At 43.1% G+C, this 27,311-nt stretch overlaps 1 protein-coding gene across 1 annotated transcript in view; it reads right to left on the bottom strand.

Annotated features, from left to right (window-relative positions):
* Positions 1 to 26,836, bottom strand: part of LOC144480727 (scavenger receptor cysteine-rich domain-containing protein DMBT1-like) — a 39,362-nt gene extending 12,526 nt beyond the window's left edge. Inside the window, exons 1-6 of the mRNA XM_078200316.1 lie at positions 26,590 to 26,836; positions 6,867 to 6,929; positions 5,768 to 6,091; positions 3,094 to 3,408; positions 1,767 to 2,081; positions 1,156 to 1,470 (exon numbers count right to left, since the gene is read on the bottom strand). Of these exons, the coding sequence (XP_078056442.1) occupies positions 1,156 to 1,470; positions 1,767 to 2,081; positions 3,094 to 3,408; positions 5,768 to 6,091; positions 6,867 to 6,929; positions 26,590 to 26,836 (1,579 nt within the window). The remainder of the gene's footprint in view (positions 1 to 1,155; positions 1,471 to 1,766; positions 2,082 to 3,093; positions 3,409 to 5,767; positions 6,092 to 6,866; positions 6,930 to 26,589) is intronic.
* Between the last annotated feature and the right edge of the window lie 475 nt (positions 26,837 to 27,311).

Genomic DNA, 27,311 nt, shown 5'->3' with positions numbered 1-27,311 from the left:
TCCAGGATTGAATCCTGAATCCAGGATCCCCGCCCAATTTTCCAGCCTATCTACATCCTAATATCCTATCCACCGAGCTGTCCCTCACAGCTACGATGCTTTGTTCATCACAACCTATTAACTCACCCCCCCCCCCCCCCCACTCCAGACCATGTGATCTCCAGGGAGAGGCGAAAACCCAGAGTGAAAACCCCAGGGCCAATATGGGGAAAAAAAAATCTGGGAAATTCCTCTCCGACCCCCTGAGGCGATCGAAACGAGTCCAGGAGATCACACTGGCCCTGATCAGAAAATGCTTCCCAACCCTATTCATTTCCACTTCTGCTTTACGAACACCATCTGAATTCCCTGCCCCCGAGACAGGTTCCCAACTATCCGCAGTCTCGCTCTGTACTGGCACCAGCAAGATGATCATAGAATGAAGCCTTGAAACGAGAAACAAAGAACAATTAGCCCGTGCCGCTCCCTGGTCCAAACTAGACCACTCTTTTGTATCCCTCCATTCCCACTCCGTTCATATAGCTGTCGAGATAAGTCTTAAACGTTCCCAGTGTGTCCGCCTCCACCACCTTGCCCGGCAACACATTCCAGGCCCCCACGACCCTCTGTGTAAAATATGTCCTTCTGATATCTGTGTTAAACCTCCCCCCCTTCACCTTGAACCTATGACCCCTCGTGAACGTCACCACCGACCCGGGGAAAAGCTTCCCACCGTTCACCCTATCTATGTCTTTCATACTTCTTTCTTCATACTTATTTAACAGTCATTATGTGAGTGACTGGGACACAAGGTTGCAATCCCCTTCTTAAACGTGGCCCCCTCTCTCTCTTCGTTGTGCTGTTGAATCCCACCCCACTGATCAGCACATTAGTCCCCATTGCCGATTTGTCTTTAGTTTTGTTGGTCTCAATTTACAGAGGGAAGTTACCTGGAGATTTGTAAAGTTGTTAAATGATTTTATTAAATTGTTATTGTCATCATATTCCAAACTATTATGTTTTATTTTTCTTTCCGGGGCGTCCTGTCCTGCATCCAAGCACCAGTGTGAAATATCTCAGCTACGTGTTCCCGAGGAAGAAGTAAAGTATATTCCCCAGTTGACCAAGATTACATGTTTCCCTTTATGTTTCTGGAAAAGTGACCTGTTTATTCACCTGAGCACAGAACCCCTACGCCGATGCTGTCACTGCGATTCGGGTTCAATATGAATGTGCTGCACTTTCGGAGATGCGATTCGTTTCCTTCACACCGGACATCGTTTACCCACACAGACCCTTCACCCTCTCCGTACTTTGAATTGTAAAAGGCGGCTTCCGCTTCGCCGCAGCTCAGCTGTCTGCAGGCCACGTTCGCGTCATTCAGATCCCAGAGGCTGTCGTGCACTCTGCCCCAGCTGTGGTTGTAGTAAATCTCCACTCGCCCATCACACCGACTTCCCCCATTCATCAATCTCAGTGACCAGTTTTCATCTAGGCGAAGAAAGACATGGAGACCAGTGGTTACAGTGCAGCAAATTAACTCAAATTAATATTACCTTTCGCCAGAGCCGCTCTCCCCGGTGAAGGATGTCATGAGAGGCTGCTGAGCACAGCCAGACAGGAGGCTGAACAGCCAGCGTGGCTGCTCCATATTTGAAGCAAATACATTGATAAGCGGATGAATAATATATGTTTATGGAACTCAAGGATGGGGTAGCATTTGGGCGGTTAAATGCAGAAATATCCTCACTAATCCCAGCACCACGTGTTTTGCTTTAGGGACTCACCCGTGCAGATGACACTGGCGTCATTTTCATGTGAGCAGTTAAACTCTTCCACGGATGAAACCAGACACTCCCACAACCAGGACTCACTCCCGCGGCAGCTGTAGTTCTCCTTCCACATTGTGCCATTTCCCTTCCCAAAGGCTGCACCTCTCGGGATTTTCTCTACCACTCCACACTGAAGATGCTCACAGATCACACTGGCGTCTTCGAAAGCAAAGTAAGCATCACAGAGCGTCCCCCAGCGTTCTCCGTGCAGCACTTCCACACGGCCGGAGCACCTGTCCTTTCCACCAACCAATCTCAGCCCATGATTTCCTGTTTCACGTACAAACACAAACCCAAATAATTTATACATCGAAATTAGAATAAACACATGACAGTTTATTTTTGTAAAAGGGAAAACACACTTTACATCTGCATCTACAATCATTGCCCAATATTCACAAAAGATCATATAAAACTATTGAACATTATGTGTGATGCTTTTAGGAAGGTGCTTCAACCCAAAGAGAACAGTCCATCCTGAAGAGAAAAGCTCATGTGCCATTGGCAGAATATACTGTCTTTGCAGCAGGTCCAGTATATATTTTAAATAAAGTGCACGGTGTTTAAGCATTGCATGACGATGCAATTATAAAACGATATCCTCTGGAGCAATAAGCTGAGCATAAAATGGTAAGTGCACCTCCAAAATTAGACAGAATCTCGGACCGGATAATTCAGAAAATAAATGTCGTTCGAAAGATTACTGTATTATTCTGGAGGTTATGCACATTATTGACACGTTATCCATGCTTTGAAATCTCCTCTACACATTCGTACAATTTTCCACCTGAACAGCTGGATGTGAAGCATGTACTTGCAATGCCTTTACTGAGCTCATTCAATTATTTTGTTTAATGCAAGATACTTGAAATATAAAACGCTTCATTTATTCTGCTGCGCCAATAACCTCTTTAAAATGCAAACACAGTTATTGTCTGCTATAATCCATGCAGTGGGTTCATGGCTTGGGATGCAGAGTACGTCTACCCAACAGCTCCACAAATAATGTCATATCAAATGTTTAAGAGAAGCCTATGTTTAGCCAAGGTACTAAATCAACAATAATAATCTGCTCATTTCAGACCACGAATAAAAACGCAGACATTTCTGATTTGCAAAAAAGGTGCATACTTTAAAATAATGTTTCAAAATTACAACAAATTTACAGTGAAATATGAAGGTCTGGTTAGGTATGACCATGTTAGAGAGAAAGAGAACTGTAATCTCTCCATTGCTGAAATATTAAGAATTTTTTTTCTAATATTCACAAGTCTGCACTCACCGGAACAGATCACACTGACATCGTTCCTGTGGGTGCACTCGGACCGAGTTACAGGAACAAGGGTGCAGTCCGTCAGGCCTGTCTCGCTGCCTTTACATTCAAATCTTTCGTTCCATATTAATCCAGCGCCCTCTCCAAAATAGGCCCCGCTTCTAACGGAAATAGCGACTCCGCACTGAAGCTCAGCACAGACCACTCTGGCGTCATTCCAATCCAAGTCAAGGTCACACACTGTGCCAGATTCTATATTGCTATGGATCTCCAATCTGCCGGAGCATGTGAAAGCTCCGAATACTAGTTTTGGAAATCTGTGGGCTGAATAACAACAGATCAGAATCACACTAATTATTATCAAAAAGTATTCACATCCGCTTAATTAGTTTCTATCATGATTGGTTCTGAATCTGGTTCCTCTTAGTTGCCCCTTAATCTAAAGATGTACATTCAGGGGAATGATCGAAGTAAAAACGTGGGGTGCGACCTGGGTTAGATACTCTGTCGGTTCGACTCAACGGGCTGAATGTCCTTTTTCTGCATTAAGAAATTTTATAATTAAAGATGTTTCATTAAGTTCAATAGGTGTCAACTATTATACTCTCCAGAAGCCGTGTTCAGTCTCACAGCGATTCCTCTGGAACACTCTTCCCCATTCCTCCCTTAAATTGAACCGAGCGCTGGTTTATCTCAATAAATTCTGAGTATAACTGCCCCCTACCGCCTGGTGATGGGAAATATCACAATGTGCAACAGGCGGACCTGAATCAATAACATATGGAATTATTTGCCCAGTGACGTTCTAACTGATAGGCATCAAACGAAATTCTATATTTATTTTTCGGAGTGTTGAGAATGAACGTTCTGAAAGGACTTCAAGCAGAAATGAAACGGTGGATCCCAGAATGTCTCAATGGTGATTAGCAAACAACACTCGAGCTTTACTGAAGGTCCATGTGTACAGATCACAAAATGCAAAGGCCAGGTGCAAAACGTAATCAAAAATCCTCCTGGAATTTTAGCATTTCAATTTAGATGGCTCGACTATGAAAGGGGGGGCGGGGGGGGGGGGGGGGGAGTTTCTGCTTCAAGTTTCAAAAACTTTGGTCAGTCCATATCTGGATTGGAATCGGCAATTCAGGGAACTGCATCCGTGAAAGGATCTCCTGTTCTGGAAAATAGTCCAGTGAGAGTGTCCCAGGCTACTGGTTACTGAGTCTGGACAACATCTCCTTCTGTCAGTTTACACTGTGTGAAATCTGCCTGAAGCTGCAGCAGCTGTAAATGTTAAAACAACTCATCTTCCTTCATTTTATTCTGGAGAAAGTATCAACTGCCGCACATTTGTTTGAAATATAACCTAATGACCAAATTGAGCCAGCACTATTCATTCAAATACAAAGGAACTCTCTCCCAATAACATTTCTGATTTCTCTCCCTGACAGATTCTAAAGGTAAACTCCTCTAAAACAAATAACACGAGGGGAAATCAGATAGGAACAGTTGGGATTCATCAGATTCAGGGTGTGAGAGGGAGAAAACTTTCCAAATAGCATCAAACATTTTGGGACGAGGATTTACATGACAGTTATTAAAACGACACGCTTGGAGAGACAGGAGATATCCAGCCAGTCCCCTCTCACACAAAATCAGAAAACGTTGGAACAATTCAGCAGCTGTGGCAGAATTCGTGGCGAGGGAAGAATAGAGGGAAGTTTCCAGCACGCATGAATCTCCTCCAGGCCCTTCTCATCCTCACTCCGCTCTTGGAACACGTTCAATCTGACCAGTGATTGCAGCTCTGAAAGTAGCCGCAGTGACTGGATAAGCGCTCTATGGCCTCCATAATCAATAGTCAGTAAATGTCAAACACATGGACCAAGACACCCAGATTTAATTCAGCGACAGCCGCCAATTCCGACGGAGTGTCGCATGATCCGGACTCCCCATAAGTATAATTACGTGCACAGCCAGCCGATCAAAGCATGCCCGACCTTTCGACTCTGCAGAGGCAAGATCGGGACACATTAGCATGCCTGGGCTTCCCTCAACCACCTCCTCCCCCACGTAGTTGCCGTGTGGTTGTGTCGGTTGAGGCACTGGGAGAGGGGTGGTGGTGGAGAGCTCGAAGGGTTGGGGGATCGGGATGCCTCCGACCTTTTCTCTGGGGTTCGGACCACATTTTCATCTGAGGGGACAATTTCTGGACACTGATGCAAAAAATAGGCATTAAGAATGGAGCGATTTGGAGTTAAGTTAAAATAGCAGAATAACCCAAACGCTGCGGACGGATGAATATAAACGATTGCTCAGCAGAAGCCCGATTGTTGGACAGGATTTGCTCTGTGTGGTCCTGGAATGCTTCATTATTTGTTGAATGGTGATCGGAACTGATCAGTGAGGAACCAGGAGCGAACAGCTCCTCTCCTGAACAGAGCTAACAACAAGCGCTCAGCTCAAGGACACAGCTGGCCTGGACACGGTTGTGGTCATTGTTAATCACTGTCATTGCTGTTACTTTATTATAAACTTAAATCCTGGTGTTAATGTAAGAACACTTCTATTTTCAGAATATTGAAATTATTCACCACTCTCTTTACGACTGCGTCCAGTCTCAGAAACCTTTATCCGCCCCTTCCCGGAGAGCAGGCTGTAGATGATGGAGAGATTTTTTTTTTACCTGAGCAAATCACACCGGCATCACTGGAGTGCGAAAAGCCATATTGACGATAGTGACCCCATGGCTCTGAGTCACAGTCCCGCAGAGCGGTCTCGCTCCCTTTGCACTCAACATAATACGTCACAATGGGTCCGGATCCTTCCCCAAAGTGAGCCCCGCCCGGTGCAGAGAGCGCGGTCCCGCAGCCCAGCTCCCCACACACAACACCGGCGTCCGGCTGGTCCCAGAGATCATGATCCACGGTCCCCCACTGTCCCTTGTAGTGAATCTCCACTCTCCCAGCGCACCGACTCTGCCCATTCGCCAGTCTCAGCTTCACCGCCTCTGTAAAATACAGAAATAAACCAACAGTTATTGGCCGGCTGATACGGCAGGTCAGATCGGAATAATTTGAAACATCGAGTGTGTCCAGAACCTCAACAAACCCTGACAGAATATTCGAGATTGCAAGTGGAAGCGGGAATATAAATAGACAGTGGGAACAATCCGTGATTCAGTTGGAAATTTGAAGCATCAGTCTGCTGCATCAGGCGGGAGTGTCGATAGGCGCATAATTGATTGAATCAGTGCCAGTCAGGACTGTCATGTTCCACGGTCTATCATACTGCCTGGACTAACATCGTGAAATGTCAATCCTAGTATCGATTCGATATTGCCATCACTGTCGAAACAGGGCCGCCCTGCTGCACCGAGCTGAATTAGACAGTCAGGTAGTCTCCAGCCCTTCCAGGGGCGGAAAGATGCGGCGGGTTTTCGGCGGAACCCTAATATGTCGGTGGTGGGAGGGGCAATAGCAATTGCGCTGCATGTCAGCGCTGGCTGGTAACTCGGGAAGTGAAAAATTATCTCCAAACGGTAGCGGGGCCGCGTTGCTTCTCACCCTGCTCCTCAGGGACCTAATTTAATGTCGTACTGAATCGGGGTGCAGCAATGAAAGTTTTTGAGAAAAACATTGCAAGACCATTTTCCTTCACAACTGACAGGCAGACCCAGAATGGAAACATTGAACACAAAGACACTGAAATTGTCTCAGGATTTAACATTCAGTTGGATGGATTAGTGCAGTAAAATGTCAGATATGAACTTGCAGGGCGATTACCTGATCGATCAGCCTGACTGTTCCCTGGTCTGCCTGAAATTAAATTTTGAAAATTAATCTTCGCTGCAACACGAGATGAATGAAACTGTCAAAACCATACATCACAATGTCAACACCGAGGATCTGTGTTATTTCTTCATGATATGATTTGCAAGGACTTGATGTTAAAAAGTTTTATTCAAATTACCACACCCGTGATATTATGGCCTATGAATATCCTGGTCTCATTCCATCTTTTAAAAAATCTTTTAACCACGTGTTACCGTATTCCCAAACTGGGAGATTTTGTGTCAGTCAAATCTCCTAATCCATTTGAGTCCCCAGTTTACATAATAGAATCAACAGGACAGTGATTCTTGTCTCCAGTTGGGTTGCTGAAATTTATGACTTGATACACAGAGTAACAATGATAAAGTGACTCGAATATCTCTGCACCGCCGTCCACAATACGGAGAGTGCGTCATTTATTTTCAATGCAGACAATACTCAGTCATCCTTCTTAACTCTTCACTATCAATAGACAATATCAAACACCTTCCACTTATTTGCTCCTCGTTGCCAGAATTGTGGGAAAACATTTCAATATTTACTCAAATTTTTCAAACTCTCGATGGTCCAACTAGAATCTCTAGACCCTCTTCATCCATTCCGTCTTTCTATCCGTGTCTAACTCCACTTTTCAGCTTTCAGTAATTCTCCCACTGAATCTTTGACCCATTTCAAGATCAAAGAACAAAGAAAAGTACAGCACAGGTACTTCGGTCCTTCATGTCGATTAGGATGATCGAACTAAAAAAAAACCTGCTGCCCTCACTCCGTCCACATATTTGTATTTCTTGCCTGTTCATGTACCCATCCAGATGCCTCTTAAATGTTGTGAATATGCCTACTTCCACCACCTCCTCTGGCAGCACGTCCCAGGCACCCACTACTCTCTGTGAAGAACTTCCCTCACACATCTCAAACTTTCCCCCTCTCACCTTGAGCCTGTTCCCCCTTTCCTCCTGCATCAGGTCACTAATGACACTAACAAGCAATAAAATAGAAGTTGCTGGCCACTATACAAGCCGCCTGATTTTCTGGACATGCCAGCCATCACCTGAAACATCTGTGTACCGTGTAGATGATACACAGCAGCAAATGACCAAAACCATTCCACAGTTCATTCCGAAACCGCGATCTCTACCACCTAAAAGCACAAGGACAGACATACAGCGGTACCTTGAATTTCGCATTCCCTTCTAAGTCGGACACTATGCTGAGTTGGGACTATATTGGGGTTGCTTCATTCTCTTGTGAGCTCAATCCGTAACGCCACTATGCTTGCATCAGTGTATCATATACTGCAGCCAGTCAGGGAAAAAAAGGCTCAGAGACATATTCCTGAATACATCTGGGGACAGGCAACAAATGCTGCATTGTCAGGGACACTGCCCTCACAAAAAATAGTATAATAATAAGAGTGCAAAAGCCGTGTCGGAATGTGGGATGTTAACTTTGTTTGAAAGAGATATAGAGACATGGAAAGTGTGGTACTGTAAAATGTAGGCCCATTTAAGATCATAAAACGCCATTGGTACAAAACAGTCAGGGAACAAATATATCTCCTCATGACTGAGTCGATCGATCTGTTAAACTATGGGACCTAACACATAACAAATAAATATCAGCTTTACGTGTGGAATTAATTACGTAACATTGTATTTGTCGTTGAAAACCACCGTGAAACTCTGGTACCATTGAGCTCACAGCACAAAAGACAGATTATGAGTCGCTGGTGGAACCATAATTTCCAAACGTATGGCCATACCAAATTAACTCTTGCCTGAAGAGAAGAAATCGCATTTAGAATATAAGCAGGCACGTGTCCAATCTTTGCGAGAGAAGGTGATATATTTCTGAGGTCTGGAGGCCGAAGCTAACTGTACAAAATCGTTCAAAACATTTCACAAGGAAACGGTGGAATTCGCCAATAGAAACATAGAAAAATAGAAAAACTACAGCACAAAACAGGCCCTTCAGCCCCACAAGTTGTGCCGAACATATCCCTACATTTGAGGCCTACATATAACCCTCCATCCTATTAAGTCCCATGTACTCATCCAGGAGTCTCTTAAAAAACCCTATTGAATTTGCCTCCACCACCACCGACGACAGCCGATTCCACTCGCCCACCACCCTCTGTGTGAAAAACCTCCCCCTAACATTTCCCCTGGACCTACCCCCCAGCACCTTAAACCTGTGTCCTCTCATAGCAGCCATTTCCACCCTGGGAAAAAGCCTCTGAGAGTCCACCCGATCTATGCCTCTCAACATCTTATATACCTCTGTTAGGTCTCCTCTCATCCTACGTCTCTCCAAGGAGAAAAAACCGAGCTCCCTCAGCCTACCCTCATAAGGCATGCCACTCAATCCAGGCAACATCCTTGTAAATCTCCTCTACACCCTTTCAATCTTTTCCACATCCTTCCTGTAATGAGGTGACCAGAACTGAGCCCGCAGTACATCCACCCAGGTCCTTCTCCTCTGTGAAAACCGAGGGAAGATACTCATTAAGCACCTCTGCCATTTCTACTGGTTCTGTACAGACTTTCCCGCCTTCACCTTTTATAGGCCCTATTCCTTCACATCTCATCCTTTTACTCTTCACATATTTATAGATCGCCTTAGGGTTTTCCTTAATCCTACCTGCCAAGGCCTTCTCGTGACCCCTTCTGGCTCTCCTAATTTCCTCCTTTAGTCCCTTCCGACAAGCTGTATACTCATCTAGATCCCGATCTTCGCCAAGCTCTCGGAACCTTTTGTACGCTTTCCTTTTCTTCTCGACTAGGTCCCGCACAGCTTTCGTGCACCACGGTTCCTTTAACCTACCAATTCCTCCCTGTCTGCTCGGAACGTTGTCCTGTAGAACTCGAGACAGACATTCCTTGAAAAACTGCCACCTCTCTTCAGTACATTTCCTCAAGAATACCTCCTTCCAATTTACTCCTCTAATTTGCTGCCTTCTGCCTTCATATTTCCCCTTACTCCATATAAATGCGTTCCTAGCTTGCCTGATCCTCTCTTTTTCGAATGCAAGCATAAAGGAGATAGAGCTATGATCGCTATCCCCAAGATACTCTCCCACTGAGAGATCTGACACCTCTCCAGGTTCATTGGTCAGTATCAGATCAAGTAAAACCTCTCCTCTTGTCGGCTTGTCCACATGCTGTGTCAGGAAACCCTCCTGAACACACCTAACGGACTCCTCCCCATCCAATCCCCTTACCCTAGGGATATTCCAATCTATGTTTGGGAAATTAAAGTTTGCCATCACAACAACTCTGCTATTATTGCAACCCTCCAGGATCTGTTTCCCTATCTGCTCCTCCACCTCCCAGTTACAATTGGGCGGCCTATAGAAAACTCCCAGCAAAGTGATCGACCCCTTCCCACTCCAAACTTCCACCCACAGAGACTCTGTAGACAACCCCTCCACAGTATACTCCTTCTCTACAGCTTTTGCTTCCCTGCAATCTCGAATCAGTAACAGGTTTTCACATCTCTACAATCTAGAATGAGTAACAGGTTTTCACATCTCATTAAATGCAACAGAGAGCTTAATGGATATTGAGAGTATCTGGGAAGAGGTTGACAAATATCCAGTGACTGGTACAGAATACTGATGTTAATGTTTGGTGAGAAAGCTTTGTTGTGATTTCTGAAGTTCATTGTCCCCAAGAGGAATCAGAAATACCCATGCAACAAATTCGCGGAAGAAGTCAGATTTTTCACTTCCCTATTATTTCACTAGTACCACTGATATCAAGTATATTGCTCAATAAACCGGTTAAAGCAATGTTGGTCCCACCTCGATTTACTATTTAACTTTTCACTATTTACAGCCGTGTCCACTTCTCCAACTCAAAATAATCTTTTTAACAAAAGGCAGCTCACTGAACCACACGACGAGCATTCAGCTCTTCCACTGAGAAGCATCAATCCCAAATGTGTGCACGCATTCCATCGGCAGTAATTATAACTTTTACTGTTATTCCACAAGCAGTTCATTGACTTAGATTCCATTCTGCAATGTATGCTATTCTACCTGTGGCGACGGTCTACACCCAGACTGCGCTGTCTAACTAGAATTTCAATTCCGTCTGTCCAGCAGACCCAGTAGAATATTTAATCCTACCTGCCGTATCTGAGTTGGATTCCGTGGTAAATCTAAGTTTCTTATTCATTTGCTGATGTTTTTGAAAACTAATGAACTGAAAATGTAACTTTGCGCAAAATGTATTATGATAAGATTCTACAAGTTAAGTAAACCATTTCAACATTCACTTCATAAAACCCCAACTAGCGATTCAGTAGCAACAAAAAAAATCAATGTTTAATGAGGTGAGTCTCTTGAGTACAGGATTAATGGTAAAACAATATAGAATGTGTTCTTCTTTCTTTTACAAAGCATGTTCTTATAAGCAACTGCAAAGTCCAATCAGTATTTTTAAGAATTTATTTCGCGGACTGTATGTTCTTTACTGCGTGAAGTGTTTGATAACAGTAATGGGGCGTTTTCCTATCAGTAAAACAGCATTTGCAGTGACATTGGGAAGAATAAATATAACAGAAGAGGCACGTTGGGAACCAAGGGAGACTGAACCAAGTCAACGACTTAAATCTCAACAAAACTACTGGGCCTGTGGAAGGAGATGAAAGATCAGGTCTCGATCTGCCACAGAAAACGGCATGAGACAGAGAGAAAATGAAAGCGTGGAATAGTTTTGAGAATGAAAAATAATTCGAACCTGAAAAAATCTCTGCATAGAAATATTAATTTAACACATTCTGGTAAAATACCGGTAGCAGATATGAGGCAATTGAGCAGCAAACCTCACAAAGCAAATCACGCATATTTAGCAAATTACATTATCAACATAAGATACGTTTTTTCTTCATATTAATGAAGTTAATAAATGACATTATTAATTGCTATTCAAGTCAATGTGTTGAAATGCATTATTCACAGACCTAGCCCAACAGTCTGAGGCGGAGGCAGCTATTTTAAATGATTTGTTTGTTTTCTCTCTACACGGGGTTCAGACGGAAAATATACTGAGAAATATCAAGAGAAATATATCTGGACGGTCCTCGCCAAAATTCCTGCATTTTTAAACGCAGTGAGTTGGCTTCCACTCAAACTCCTTTTCAGCAGATTCTAACAGCGACTGCTCTAATTTGTACCAACACAAATCAAGTGGTCCGAATAGAGGTTTTACAGTAAGATGTTGTCCATGCGCAAGCGCCGCATTTCCATTCAATTTTGTATTTAAATCTCAGGTTGCCCTAAGTCCCGGCCGAGAAATTAAAACATGCTTTAATCAGATGTTCTATATTCTAAATATATTTGGAAGGAAATAAGTTAAAAACAAACTGGGGATCTAAATTATTCACCAACTGAAAGTTCTGCAACTTAAATTTCCAATTTCAATGCGCACTTCATAACAACGAAGGACGAATTTGAATATATCAGAGCCGTCTTCCTAAGTGGAGCGGGGAATTCAAAACACTGCTGGAAAAAATACATAATTTTCCAGATTTAGATTTGACAGTCCATTTTGATTCTCAACTCCAATTAATTGAATCTGCTCACGAATGTAAGGCAGACGGCGATTAAATACACTTTTCGTTGGACACTCGTGGACTCAGAGCAATGCTCAGCAAAGGTGTTAGGCCCCTCGGTCCAAAGGGACTGTGCCGGGTGGAATAAAATCAATTCAGTCTAACCCCACTAGCCTGTTCTTGGCTCCTTTGTGCGTTACAATACTTCAAACGCAGAAGCAAGCAGGTTTTCAATGTGCTGAGCACTTCTTCATCCTCCAGCTTTTCAGACACTGAACTCGCCTCCTCTCATTGTTAAATTGATGTACATTAATATCCCATTACCTCCAGATGACAATTATTATTCAAATAATCAACTTTCCCTTACATAGGTCACCAACATTTTTATTACGAAAGCTCAATATATCTATATATTTGTTAAAATTTTATGTTAGTGAATTCTCAATAGACATTGGGATACTTTCAATCAATAATAACTCACAGTTGAGAAGCTGCAATGTAATTAGAGTCAGGAAGGAGCGCTGCATCGTTCCGACTGTCGGTTACTGCGATCAGACTTGACTGTTCACCGAGTTTTGTACATCGGTACCGGGCTGTCCTTCCAACACTTTCAGAAATACCAAACGCTCCAGGAATGAATTCTTTGAGAAAGCTGTGTTCAGAAAATAATGTTTCCTCCCGTCTAACTAATTGATGCTCCGAATTGATGTGTGAAATGTCAATTGCCGTTTGATAAAAGATACCAATGACAGTTATATCCACCTCCTTGTCCTGTGCAGCTAATGAGGCCTACATTTTTGAAAAGGAAACGAGTCACCAACCCAGCATCGGATCATCGAATCATCATATCTTACAGCAGAGACACAGGCGAGTGAAGGAAATGCATATGGAAAATGTTTGCAAATCATATTCGGCCTGCACTGGATTATGTACATTGTTTTGCACTGTTTTACCGCTTACTTCAACGAACCATTTCCGAGAAACAGTTGAAGGCCGTGGACAGGATAAGGGTTAAAATTTTCAGGTTAAATCCAGGGGAAATGGATTGGTGCGATGTGGAGAAAATGCATCAATTGCATGTCAGATCCATTCACTTTCCTCAAGAAATCTATCAGTGACAAGTCCAGTCTGATCGGCAGTTCAAGAATCCAGTGGAGTCCGAATACAGCATGTATTCACAACCTGATTTTAACATCTTCACAAGGGAAAAGTGAATAGACTTCACTCCAGCAGCAACTCAAGCAAGAAGTTCAAATCTGTAACATCTGGAATAAAAATAAATCTTTGTCCGAGTGAAAATCAGCCTTTTCCTACTTGTTCTAAGAACAACTTCCGAAGTTTTTACTGTCTCTATTTGGAGAACGATATTCTCGAAGGACAGAGAGCCCAATTTATGCATGTCTTCTTATCTGTAGCACCTCCGTACGGAAATCTTGGATGAAATGCTTCTGTTAAAAGACTGTTGTTCTCTATTTGAACTTAATTACTTTTTGAACATACTGTAGAGGCCACCATTACATCTCTGAGCGATTTTGCTGCCTCCGCCCAGTTTAGAGTGACAGAGTTCGGCGGGACGATGCGGCTCAGAAATATTTCTTATCTGCTGGACAAATGTAACTTTATTTTCATGATCAACTTGACAGTAATTTGAGTGAATGTCTTCACAGAGCCGCGTTGAGAGAAGGGAAGCCCACAAACATATTTGTTCCATACAGGAAGAAATGATTCCTGAGAAGCTGAACAATTGGTATTGAGTTATACTTTGTGTCATCCCGAAGCAGCTCACTGTCTGCGCAGCCTCAGAACACTCGCTGCGCGTTTTCCTGTTTGCTGAACAGACAGGAAGCACCTGGCCTTGTGGCCATGTCTCTGCTCGCATGTTAGTCGCTGCTGCCCTTTAACATTGACGGATTGCAATAGGACTTTCGAACTTGTATCGGGCAGTGCACTGGGACATGTAAAACTTCAAGTACCTTCATGAATTCACTAGCAGCATATGACAGAATGGCATCTCCAAATATTCCTACAGGGTTATCGGGTACTCCAGGAATAGTGTGTCGCTAAACCTTATAAAATTTCACTTGTGTTCAACAACATTGAAATCAATGGTGTGAGATTAAAACGATTGCCTGGGCTGCATAAATCAATAGATAACACATAGACCTTGCCACGCGTAGATGCTGTGGGTCCACCATTCAGCCCCATATCTATTATCCCTCAGTGCTTCCCCCGTTAACACAGCAGACCGGGTGCACAAGTTCACTTATAGTGTTGAGATGAGAGCAGATAAGAACTTTGGATAATGGGTACAGCTCCTCCTTTAGTTACAAAATATCTTTACAGTTTTTGGTCAATTTCAATGTGTTTCAGTTCTCAAAAATGTATCCAATCTATGAAATGATTAACTACAAACACAGGATGATTTCCATATGGGTCATTTTGTGACGTTGGCATCCCTGACTTCCTTTATTACTGAGAGGGCGGCTTAAGCACTGCAGTCACTTTGTGAAGAGAGAAAGTCTTAAGCAGGTCCTGGGTGCCATGGAAATTAGAGCTTCGGATATTGGTATAGGGTGGAGACTCATTATTAGGGTGGAATCTCATTATTCTCCCACGTACTGGTTATTTAGGAAATACTGTGCGTATCGATTCAGTTTATGGAGGTTGAATTAGCAAGCATTGGTTGCTCTTTGATATCATTAGCATTCATCTTTCCATTTGGCAGCACCTGTCTGCCGAACATAATTTTCCAGCTAAAATTTCTCACGTCTCGCATCTCCTCGCAAAAATATATTGGTTATTTGACTGTTTTTTTAATCAGTGTCGAAATGTCTTGGGGAAGAATTTTATTTGTCTCAGCATCAACTAAGATCGCATCATATAAGCATTAACCCCAATCCCGGAACTCACAGGTTAACACTCAGTGATTGAACCATAGGATCCCTATTTTTCAGCAGGAGGTCATTCGACGTATCGAGCCTGAACTGGCTCTCCAACAGAGCATCTTACTCATGCTTTATCCCTGTAACGCCACATATTTATCCCGCTAAACACCGAATTTATACATCTTGGGACACGAGGGGGCAATTAGTTTTCGACCTAACTTGCCCACCATTGCACTGTTTTGGAATGGCTCAATTCCTTTGTACAAAGGAACATTCAATGTCTCTCTCTGCTATCTACATCCTGACCACGATGTGGAGATGTCGGCGTTGGACTGGGGTGGGCGCAGTGAGAAGTCTCACAACAACACGTTAAAGTCCAACAGGTTCATTTCGCATCACGACCACGAGGAGCGCTGCTCTTTCATCACTCACCTGATGAAGGAGCAGTGCTCTGAAAGCTCGTGATACCAAATACACCTGTTGGACTTTAACCTGGTGTTGTGAGACTTCTGACGATATCCTGCCCATTTGTTCGAAGTGGTGCAGGACAGAGGGAGAGATTCTCAGCAGGAGTACTGAGGGTGAGTAAAGTGCTGTGATTTATTTATTGATTTATTTAATCCGTTTTTTCGCGGGCTTTTTTCAAGGGTTTAAACTCTGAGGAAGTGGGAGTAGGCGGCAGGGGATTCTGGCAGATTGTGTTTTTTAGTATAAAAGTCACTCTATACAGCGGGCAACGTCGGGAGCGGGCAGGGGAGTGAGTGGGAAGCTGAGTGAAAGCTGTAAGGGCTTTGGCTCACAGGGTTTCGGGGGAAAGGGCGAGGCAGGGGTGAGTTTAACTCACTTTTGCTGTTTCTACCTGGTACTGGCAAGGTATCTAGAGGGGATGGGTGTGCAGGCAGTGCTATGTTCCTCTTGCAGTATGTTTGAGGTGAGGGACGACGTCAGTGTCCCTGCTGATTACACCTGTGGGAAGTGCACCCATCTGCAGCTCCTCCAAAACCGTGTTAGGGAACTGGAGCTGGAGTTCGATGAACTTAGGATCATGAGGGACGCAGAGGTGGCCAGAGACAGAAGCTTTAGGGATACAGTTACTCTGAGGAATGAAAATAGATGGGTGACGGTGAGAGGGGCTGCGAGGAAGCAGTCAGTGCTCCAAGGAGAACAACCCCAGCCTGACATCGACAATAAAGAACAAACGAACAGAATATGTTACTGTCTGAAATCAAATGGGAATGTTTAACTTCTGTTTTAAAGATATTGTGAATATATTGTCCTGGACAATAAAGGAATTGGAATAACTCACCTTGGGTGTGGTTGAATGAAATATATCAATCTGATATCCACCTACAGTCTAGTGAAAGTCTGGAATATGTACAAAGAACAATACAGCACAGGAACAGGCCCTTCGGCCCTCCAAGCCTGCACCGATCATGCGCTCCTAACTAGACCATCCGTTTGTATCCTCTATTCCCAGTCTGTTCATGTGGCTATCTAGATAAGTCTTAAATGATCCTAGCGTGTCTGCCTCAACCACCTTGCTTGGTAGTGCAACCCAGGCCCCCACCACCCTCTGTGTAAAATACGTCCCCCGCATATCTGTAATGAACCTTGCCCCCCTTACCTTGAACTTGTGACCCCTTGTGTTTGTCATTTCTGACCTGGGAAAAAGCTTTCAACTGTTCACCCTATCTATGCCCTTCATAATTTTATAAACTTTTATTAGGCCGCCCTCAACCTCTGTCTTTCCAGGGAGAACAACCCTAGTTTACTCAATCTCTCCTCATAGCTAATACCCTCCATACCAGGCAACATCCTGGTAAACCTTTTCTGCACTCTCCAAAGCCTCCACGTCCTTCTGGTAGTGTGGCGACTGGAACTGGATGCAGTATTCCAAATGTGGCCGAACCAATGTTCTATATAACTGCAAATCATGTGCCAACTTTTATACTCTATGCCCCATCCAATAATAGCAAGCATGCCATATGCCTTCTTCACCCCCCTTTCCACCTGTGTTGCCACTTTTAAGGTTCTGCGGACTTGCACATCCAGATCCCTCTGCGTGTCTATACTCCTGATGGTTCTGCCATTTATTGTATAGCTCCCCCTGCATTAGATCTACTAAAATGCATCACTTCGCATTTATCTCGATTAAATTCCATCTGCCATTTCTCCGCCCAATTTTCCAGCCTATCTACATCCTGATGTATTCTCTGACAATGTTCATCACTATCCGCAACTCCAGCAATCTTTGTGTCGTCCGCAAACTTACTAATCAGACCAGCGACATCTTTTTCCAAATCATTTACATATATCACAAACAGCAGAGGTCCCAGTACACGGCCCTGTGGAACACCACTAGTCACAGACCTCCAATCAGAAAAAGACCCCTCCACTGCTACCCTCTGTCTTCTATGGCCAAGCCAGTTCTGTACCCATCTCGCTAGTTTGCCTTTGATCCCGTGAGATTTAACCTTTTGCACCAGCCTGCCATGAGGGACCTTGTCAAATGCTTTACGAAAATCCATGCAGACGACATCCACGGCCCTTCCCTCGTCAGTCATTTTTATCACCTCCTCAAAAATCTCAACCAAATTTGTGAGGCATGACCTCCCTCGCACAAAACCATGTTGTCTATCGCTAATGAGATTATTCAGTTCTTAATGTATACAGATCCTATCTCTAAGAATCTTCTCCAACAATTTCCCTACCACGGACGTCAAGCTCATTGGCCTATAATTACCCAGGTTATCCTTGCTACCATTCTTAACTAACGGGACCACATTTGCTATTCTCCAATCCTCTGGGATCTCACCTGTGTCCAATGAAGAAACAAAGATTTCTGTTAGAGGCCCAGCAATTTCATCTCTTGTCTCTCTCAGTAACTGGAAGTCCCTTCCTAACAGCACTGTGGGTGTACGTACACCTTAGGCATTGCAACAGTTCAAGAAGGCACCCTTGGGGTTGACCATGGCCAAGGCAGCTACATACAGCCACATATTGTGTTATAATTGAAGGACTGCTGATTGAATGTGAGGCATTGTGGGACTGGACTATCTGGACCATATTCCTGAGACTGCCCAGAAAGTCATGTGTCTATTTTAGTTTATAATTGAGGATTTCTGGGAATAAGTTAATTGTGGAAATATTAAGCATAGCCTGGAGGAATTTGGAATAACTGAGAGTTTTATCCCCAGATAAAGAACAAAGATTTGGAATAACTGAGAGTTTTATCCCCAGATAAAGAACAAAGATTTTGCTGGTGGTAATGTGTTTGGGATTTTAAATCACCAAAGAAAGGTGTTGCCTCTAAAATCAGTCATTGTAGGTTAGCTTAAAAAAGGTAAAGTTATCGTGAAGGATCTTGGATCTTATTTTAATTAAGGAGTTGTGAGCTTGGAGTGCTCTGTCGCTTTAGGAAGCTATAGCTGCGAGAGAGAATGCTGAGGATTCATTGTTTGAAATTTACCAGCTGTGAGAATCTGTGTGTTTTGTTTGTTTTATGTGGATGTTTGTAGATGTGTTTTATCATTATTTTGGGCTACATTTGTTCAGGTTTATCTTTCTGGAGAATTAACCTTACCGTGAGTCTTTAATTAAAGGCATTTTTGGAAGTTTAAAAACAGGATCACAAGAACGCTTAAGTAATTAATTTTGGTTATTGTTGTTGTAAAGCACATGTTAAGTTTCTCTGTTTGTGTGTGGATGATATTTGTGGGATGAACGCTTCAAGCTTTGAGGTTTTCTGTCTGTGATTTAAATCAAACAGATTTTTAAAAAAGGAAGTGTGATCAATAAAACCTTTTTTTGTTCAGAAGTTATGAACCTGGAACCATATTTACTGGCCAGAGACAGGATTCCAGGATATTTTATGAAACATGTGGGAATTTTAATCCGGATACAATTCACCCATGTGAGAATGAGAGTTTTAATTTGTAATGATTATTTAAAATTTGACACGTGAAATGATTCTGACCAATCCTGTGTTGGATTGATCTTGGGTTAAACTTCCTGTCAGGTCCAAAGATTTATTCCTGACGCAAGTAACACAAAGAAAAGGAAAATTCTGGAATTGGATACTGAAGAAAAGAGTTTAAAAAGAGAGATTATTAATAAGAAATGTTGCCAGACCACGTGGTCATTAGATTAAAACAAAGGAAGGGTGCTGACATCCATTTGAGAACTTTTAATCCACCCCATTTCTAACTAAGGGAGTCGATGTACAAAGAAAGCCCAAGAAAGACCCCCCAAGGGGGGTCTGGAAAGCATCATGATGGGGGCACCTGTCCATGAGATGATCACAAAGCCCCATAATGCCCGGATACTAATTTTATTGAACCTATAATGTATGTAATCTATCACCATTCTGATTGGATTGTGTCCAGCCGGGATGCGCTGAGTAGCTGATGATATTCTTTGTTGGGTGGAGTTGCACATGGTCAGCCCCTGTGGCTTCTCCCCACTGGCGTAACTCAATAAACTGTTTGTCGATTGAATCAGGCACAACACACTGGGTACATTCCCACTTCATCCTTGGGAGTGGCCTGATAGGCCGTGGTCCAGACTAAATGTGGCCCTTGGGGGGCCTTTCATGAATCACATGTGTTTGGTCGTTGTAAATGTGCATTCAAAATGGTTGGAAGCACAGATCATGAGTAATATTCCAGCTCCTGTGACAATAGAGAAGCTCTGTCAAATTTTCACAAGCCCTGGGTTACCAGATTGGCTTGTTTCAGATAACGACACTCTGTTTACAAGTGAGGTGTTTCAGGAATTCCTGTAAAGGAATGGGCTACGCCATGTGCGTACTGCACCATTTCATCTGGCTACAAATGGTCTTCATGATGTGGGGATGTCGGTGTTGGACTGGGGTAAACACAGTAAGAAGTTTAACAACACCAGGTTAAAGTCCAACGGGTTTATTTGTTAGCAAAGGCATTTGTTAGCTCGTGGCATTTGCTAACAAATAAACCTGTTGGACTTTAACCTGGTGTTGTTAAACTTCTGACTGTACAAACGGTCTCGCAGAAAGAGTGCCGTGGTTCCCCGTGGATGGCAAGAAGAGTTCATCAATCAGAATAGAGAGTCTGAGTCTTGATCTTCCAGGCAGCAAGGCTTTATTAGCTAATACATTTCAATAAAGCCGGGATTTCCAGATGAATCCAAAAAACCAGTGCTCTCACAGTCTTTTTTATACACATTTAGCTTCATATTTCATCATTCTTATCTTACAGTCAAGGTTTTTTTGTTGCAGACCCCAAGGCCACTTTTCGTTAGCCACCATGGTTTACTAGACCTACGTTATCTGCCTTCTTTCTGATTGGTCACTAATGAATGTGCTATGATATCATTGTGGTTACATCTTGCCTTCTTATCTGAAGTTTATTGTCTAATCAGCCAAGGTTGTTGTTTGTTCAACCATTGTAGGGCATCCTGCTATGCCAAGTCTTTTTTCCCGTTGTCTGACTTTCTCACGTTTATTTAAGAAATTACTTTCAGCTTCTGTGTGTTTGCTTGACTTCTTTTAGCCTTTATGTTCATTTATGTGAGTATCCATGTGTACTGACCTGGTAAGGTATTGTGCACTTAAAAGGGTACAAGTGTATGCTTAATAAGATATGTGATGATATATGAGAGCTTCTTAAGTAGTGATTATCTCTTCTATGTTAAGTATTATCTCCTACTTGTCCTAATAATTATTCCTTCCAATATATGTTGTCTTAATGATTATCCCTTACATATCCCCTCTTTGAGACATCATTGTCTCACTAAACTATTTCTTGATATATTTTCCCAATATATGTCTTAGTTATGTTTGGTTTCACGAAATGTGGAGGAGCTTAAGTGTAGGATCAATATCCCTTTTTGTTTATTAATAGCCTAATTGCGAACTGCTCCTCCAGATTTCCTTTACCTGATAGTTCATTAAAATACATTTTTGCATTAATACATTTCATACACTTTGGACTAACACATCTCTCCCTCCTTGATTTTGCTTGATCATTTAAGTATTTCCCTCTATGCGTATGGTATCTAGGGTCATATTATCTCCTCTTATTTTCAAACTATTGATAATGGTACATGCTGACCATTGCCCTGTTAATTGCACATCGACATAAGCATCCTGCTAATGCTATCCCTACTATTATAAGCAACAGTAACATAAATGATTTAAAAATCCAATCAAACATCCCATTTCCTACCCATCCTAACCATCCAGGTGGGTTATAATCATGGAATTCGTGACTTATCTTTTGGAGTTGGTCTGCTTGTGCCTTGATATGCTTTGCAAGGTTAGTTATATTCTCAGATTTATCTGGTATGTAAGTACAGCATTCTTGTTAAATTATGGCACATGTTCCTCCCTGCGAGGCCAATAGATAGTCCAAAGCCAGTCTATTTTGCAGGGCTACTGTGCGGACTGCCATCAGTTCTGCTGATACTTCTGTCAAGGCTTGCCCTGTTTATCGAGCTTCAGCTGCAGTGATATTAGCCAGTTGTTCCAGGGCTGTGGCCATCAGAATTAACTCGTTTGCCGTTCTTCCTGTCCCATATAATGGAAAGGCCATCATAAAGAACCAGTCAGTCTTACTGATTGTTTGTTTTGCTCGCGAAGGATAGCTTCGTAGGGAAGTCATGTGGTGCATATACGGCACTACATATCCCATATAACAGGAGCCTGTCCAGTTCACAGGAAGCCAGGGATATGCCTTTGTACCGCATATAAAGTAAGTTCCATTGTAGGCCGTAAAGTTATCAGCCAACGTCATCCAAGGTTGTACAGCTTTTCCTTCCCATTGTTGCTTGATGTGATGTTGCATATTTCAGTCCAGTCTATTTTGAACATACCAGCTGTACTTAAATCTTTCACAGGTGGTTGCCATTCTAGAGTTTGCTGACATTTACTTTCTCCAACTCTTGCTCCATCCACATTTTTCTTTAAACAGAAGGATCCTGGTCCATTTGATTTTTTAGGACCGTCAGTACAGGTGGGAACTGGGAATGGTCGTAGGTCGGTTGGTACCATGTAGCAAACCTGGTCATTCTATACCCAGCTGACTCCCACATTGTCATGTTTCCTCCTTCCCCTGTCTTATTTTGTCTCAATATCCATTCTATAGTTTCTGAAATCTGAAAGGGGCGAGACTGGAGTGGTAGGCCTTCTTGGGAATGGCTTGGGACATGAGTGCAGACCCAACATTTGCTTATGTTCAATCTTTCTGCATACATATATGACATATATAGGTAAGTATTTATATGCGATCTGTCTTCTTCCTGTTCATTTTTACTCTTGCCACCCCTCATACTAAGTACTAGTATTATCCCCATCCATCCTACCCCTACTTTTCCCATGCTATCACAAGGAGGGAGAGTACAATTTATCACAGTTTACACAATTCTTTTCCCGCGCTTAGTCGCCGCTACTCCTATTTAGTTTATACAGTCTTTCAGCTTCAATTTCAGTGATTTTTCTTGTTTTGTCAGTTCAGTTGATAGCTCAGTTTCCTGGGTCGAATTCGATGAACCATGAACTTGAGCGGTAGAGTTTGTGTCAACAGTCCTTGTTCCTGAGGAAGGAAAATACTGATCACTGGTATACAAATCAAATTTCCATCTTCTTTTAACGCATTGAAACAGATCTTCCCCTCTTTTGCAGTCTTTAGTGCTACATTGCAAAACAAGGAGCGTCAGTCTCAATCAAAGTTATCATGAGTCTATTCGGTGGGGGTAATTCAACTTGACCCCATTCCTGGGCTTCTTGTTCGGGGATTTGTTCATTCTCTATTCGCACTACCATTTGTCGCATCATGAGTCTGGTAATAAAAGATCTCAAAGCAGGCAGTAAACAACAAAAGATTAGTCCAATTATGATTATTACTACTACTATTATAACCCCTGCCTTTGCAAACCATGCTCCCCATTGTCCGAATACATTATCAAGCCAAGGGGAAGGGAAAGTCAGGGAACCAAGAGGTGAAGGAATCAGTGGGAAGCGTAGCTGCTTAGGATTACAAAAAATCACGAAGAGACAGCGCTTACGAGAGGTTACGATAGTCCCCATCTCACAAAATATGACACAGTGTCTGGAAAGGCTCAGTAAACCACGGTCCACCACACTACGAAAACACAAAGGGACGGTCAATAGGGAATTAAAGGTGCTATATTTAAATGCCCGCAGTGTCCGGAACAAGGTAGATGAGCTTGTGGCCCAGATTGTGACTGGCAGGTATGATGTGGTAGGCATCACAGAGACGTGGTTGCAGGGGGTTCAGGACTGGCAGTTAAACATCCAGGGATTCACAACCTATCGAAAAGACAGAGAGGTGGGTAGAGGGGGCGGGGTTGCCTTGTTAATTAGAAATGAAATTAAATCAATAGCACTAAACGACATAGGGTCAGACGATGTGGAGTCTGTGTGGGTAGAGTTGAGGAACCACAAAGGCAAAAAAACCATAATGGGAGTTATGTACAGGCCTCCTGACAGTGGTCAGGACCAGGGGCACAAAATGCACCACGAAATAGAAAGGGCATGTCAGAAAGGCAAGGTCACAGTGATCATGGGGGATTTCAATATGCAGGTGGACTGGGTAAATAATGTTGCCAGTGGACCCAAAGAAAGGGAATTCATTGAATGTTTACAGGATGGCTTTTTGGAACAGCTTGTGATGGAGCCCACGAGGGAACAGGCTATTCTGGACTTAGTGTTATGTAATGAGCCAGACGTGATAAAAGATCTTAAAGTAAGGGAACACTTAGGGAGCAGTGATCATAATATGGTAGAATTCAGTCTGCAATTTGAAAGAAGGAAGGCAGAATCAGATGTGAAGGTTCTACAGTTAAATAAAGGTAATTACAGGCGCATGAGGGAGGAACTGACAAAAATCGACTGGAAGCAGAGCCTAGTGGGAAAGACAGTAGAACAGCAATGGCAGGAGTTTCTGGGAGTAATTGAGGACACAGTGCAGAGGTTCATCCCAAACAAAAGAAAGGTTATCAGAGGGGGGATTAGGCAGTCATGGCTGACAAAGGAAGTCAGGGAATGCATCAAGGCAAATGTGGCAAAGAGTAGTGGGAAGTCAGAAGATTGGGAAGGCTATAAAAACAAACAGAGGATAACAAAGAGAGAAATAAGGAAGGAGAGGATCAAATATGAAGGTAGGCTAGCCAGTAACATTAGGAATGATAGTAAAAGTTTCTTTAAATACATTAAAAACAAACGGGAGGCAAAAGTAGACATTGGGCCACTCCAAAATGACGCTGGTAATCTAGTGATGGGAGACAAGGAAATAGCTGAGGAACTTAATAAGTACTTTGCGTCAGTCTTCACAGTAGAAGACATGAGTAATATCCCAACAATTCAGGAAAGTCAGGGGGCAGAGTTGAATATGGTTGCCATCACAAAGGAGAAAGTGCTAGAGAAACTAAAAGGTCTGAAAATTGATAAATCTCCGGGCCCAGATGGGCTACATCCTAGAGTTCTAAAGGAGATAGCTGAAGAAATAGTGGAGGCGTTAGTTATGATCTTTCAAAAGTCACTGGAGTCAGGGAAAGTCCCAGAGGATTGGAAAATCGCTGTTGTAACCCCACTGTTCAAGAAGGGAACAAGAAAAAAGATGGAAAATTATAGGCCAATTAGCCTAACCTCAGTTGTTGGCAAAATTCTAGAATCCATCGTTAAGGATGAGATTTCTAAATTCTTGGAAGTGCAGGGTCGGATTAGGACAAGTCAGCATGGATTTAGTAAGGGGAGGTCGTGCCTGACAAACCTGTTAGAGTTCTTTGAAGAGATAACAAATAGGTTAGACCAAGGAGAGCCAATGGATGTTATCTATCTTGACTTCCAAAAGGCCTTTGACAAGGTGCATCACGGGAGACTGCTGAGTAAAATAAGGGCCCATGGTATTCGAGGCAAGGTACTAACATGGATTGACGATTGGCTGTCAGACAGAAGGCAGAGAGTTGGGATAAAAGGTTCTTTCTCAGAATGGCAACCGGTGACAAGTGGTGTCCCGCAGGGTTCAGTGTTGGGGCCACAGCTGTTCTCTTTATATATTAACGATCTAGATGACGGGACTGGGGGCATTCTGGCCAAGTTTGCCGATGATACAAAGATAGGTGGAGGGGCAGGTAGTATTGAGGAGGTGGGGAGGCTGCAGAAAGATTTAGACAGTTTAGGAGAGTGGTCCAAGAAGTGGCTGATGAAATTCAACGTGGGCAAGTGCGAGGTCTTGCACTTTGGAAAAAAGAATAGAGGCATGGACTATTTTCTAAACGGTGACAAAATTCATAATGCTAAAGTGCAAAGGGACTTGGGAGTCCTAGTCCAGGATTCTCTAAAGGTAAACTTGCAGGTTGAGTCCGTAATTAAGAAAGCAAATGTAATGTCATTTATCTCAAGAGGCTTGGAATACAAAAGCAGGGATGTACTTCTGAGGCTTTATAAAGCACTGGTTAGGCCCCATTTGGAGTACTGTGAGCAATTTTGGGCCCCACACCTCAGGAAGGACATACTGGCACTGGAGCGGGTCCAGCGGAGATTCACACGGATGATCCCAGGAATGGTAGGCCTGACATACGATGAACGTCTGAGGATCGTGGGATTATATTCATTGGAGTTTAGGAGGTTGAGGGGAGATCTAATAGAAACTTACAAGATAATGAACGGCTTAGATAGGATGGACGTAGGGAAGTTGTTTCCATTAGCAGGGGAGACTAGGACGCGGGGGCACAGCCTTAGAATAAAAGGGAGTCACTTTAGAACAGAGATGAGGAGAAATTTCTTCAGCCAGAGAGTGGTAGGTCTGTGGAATTCATTGCCACAGAGGGCTGTGGAGGCCGAGACGTTGAGCGTCTTGAAGACAGAAATTGATAAATTCTTGATTTCTCGAGGAATTAAGGGCTATGGGGAGAGAGCGGGTAAATGGAGTTGAAATCAACCATGATTGAATGGTGGAGTGGACTCGATGGGCCGAATGGCCTTACTTCCGCTCCTATGTCTTATGGTCTTATGGTCTTATTATGGCCAAATCCAGCATTGTCATGCATTTCTTTCCTCAGATTTTGTAATTTGGTCATAGCTTTAGTGAATGAACCTTTTGGATCAGTGTTGTTAGCGATGAATGTACAGCATTGATCGCCAAACATAACACATACACCCCCTTTTTCTGCTAATAGCCAATCTAGTGCTTGCCTATTCTGCCAAGCCATTTTGCTAGTTGCATCTAACTGCTCACCTCGTGCAGTAAGAGCCTCATCAGTGTAGTTAATGAATCTCTGCTGATTGTAATGAATGTAATTAATCCATTCAGTGTTTTTGTTGGGGGTCATCCAAATTAGAATGGATTCAAACCCCGCAGCTATCTCATTTCTCGCTTTAAATTCATTGGGGATTCCACGAGGTTGTCCTATTGCATCTAACTTTATTTCTGGATTAGGTGTGTATGACCTTCTCACTCTTCGAACTTCCATTTCATGTTCCATCGGTAGCAGGACAGTATTTTGTGCCAGCATGACCCTAGCACACAATCCAATCCACCGGCAGTTTTGCCATTAACCCCTTTTTGGGATCACACAGCCACCACAGATCAGCTAATTGGTTTACCTGTGATTCCAACACTTGTGCGGGAGGTGGTGTTCCCCCTTTTTGTGGCACATATAGACTACGGAGATCCCCTATGTTCCATATTCTTTCACAATCCCCGGTGTAATTTCCTAATTCAGTTCCCTTACTATTTTCCCTCCAGTAACAATCTTGAATCAACAAAGCTGGTTTCATTTTCCATTCTTTTGGGGCTACTTCTACTGTCGTTCGAGGCCATTTTGGACATCTGTGGGTCAAATTATACGTACCTCTTCCTACCCCTGCATGTAAGATACAGTGATATTGGCACATAGGTGCCTTCCCAGTACACAAATTATTGCAAGTGGATTCTGAACAATTTATTACTTGAGCAGT

Source organism: Mustelus asterias, chromosome 30, assembly GCF_964213995.1.
Source record: "Mustelus asterias chromosome 30, sMusAst1.hap1.1, whole genome shotgun sequence".
NCBI classification, from domain to species: Eukaryota; Metazoa; Chordata; class Chondrichthyes; order Carcharhiniformes; family Triakidae; genus Mustelus; species Mustelus asterias.
The sequence above is the reverse complement of the archived record's forward strand: the minus strand, read 5'-3'. Positions and strand labels throughout refer to the sequence as shown.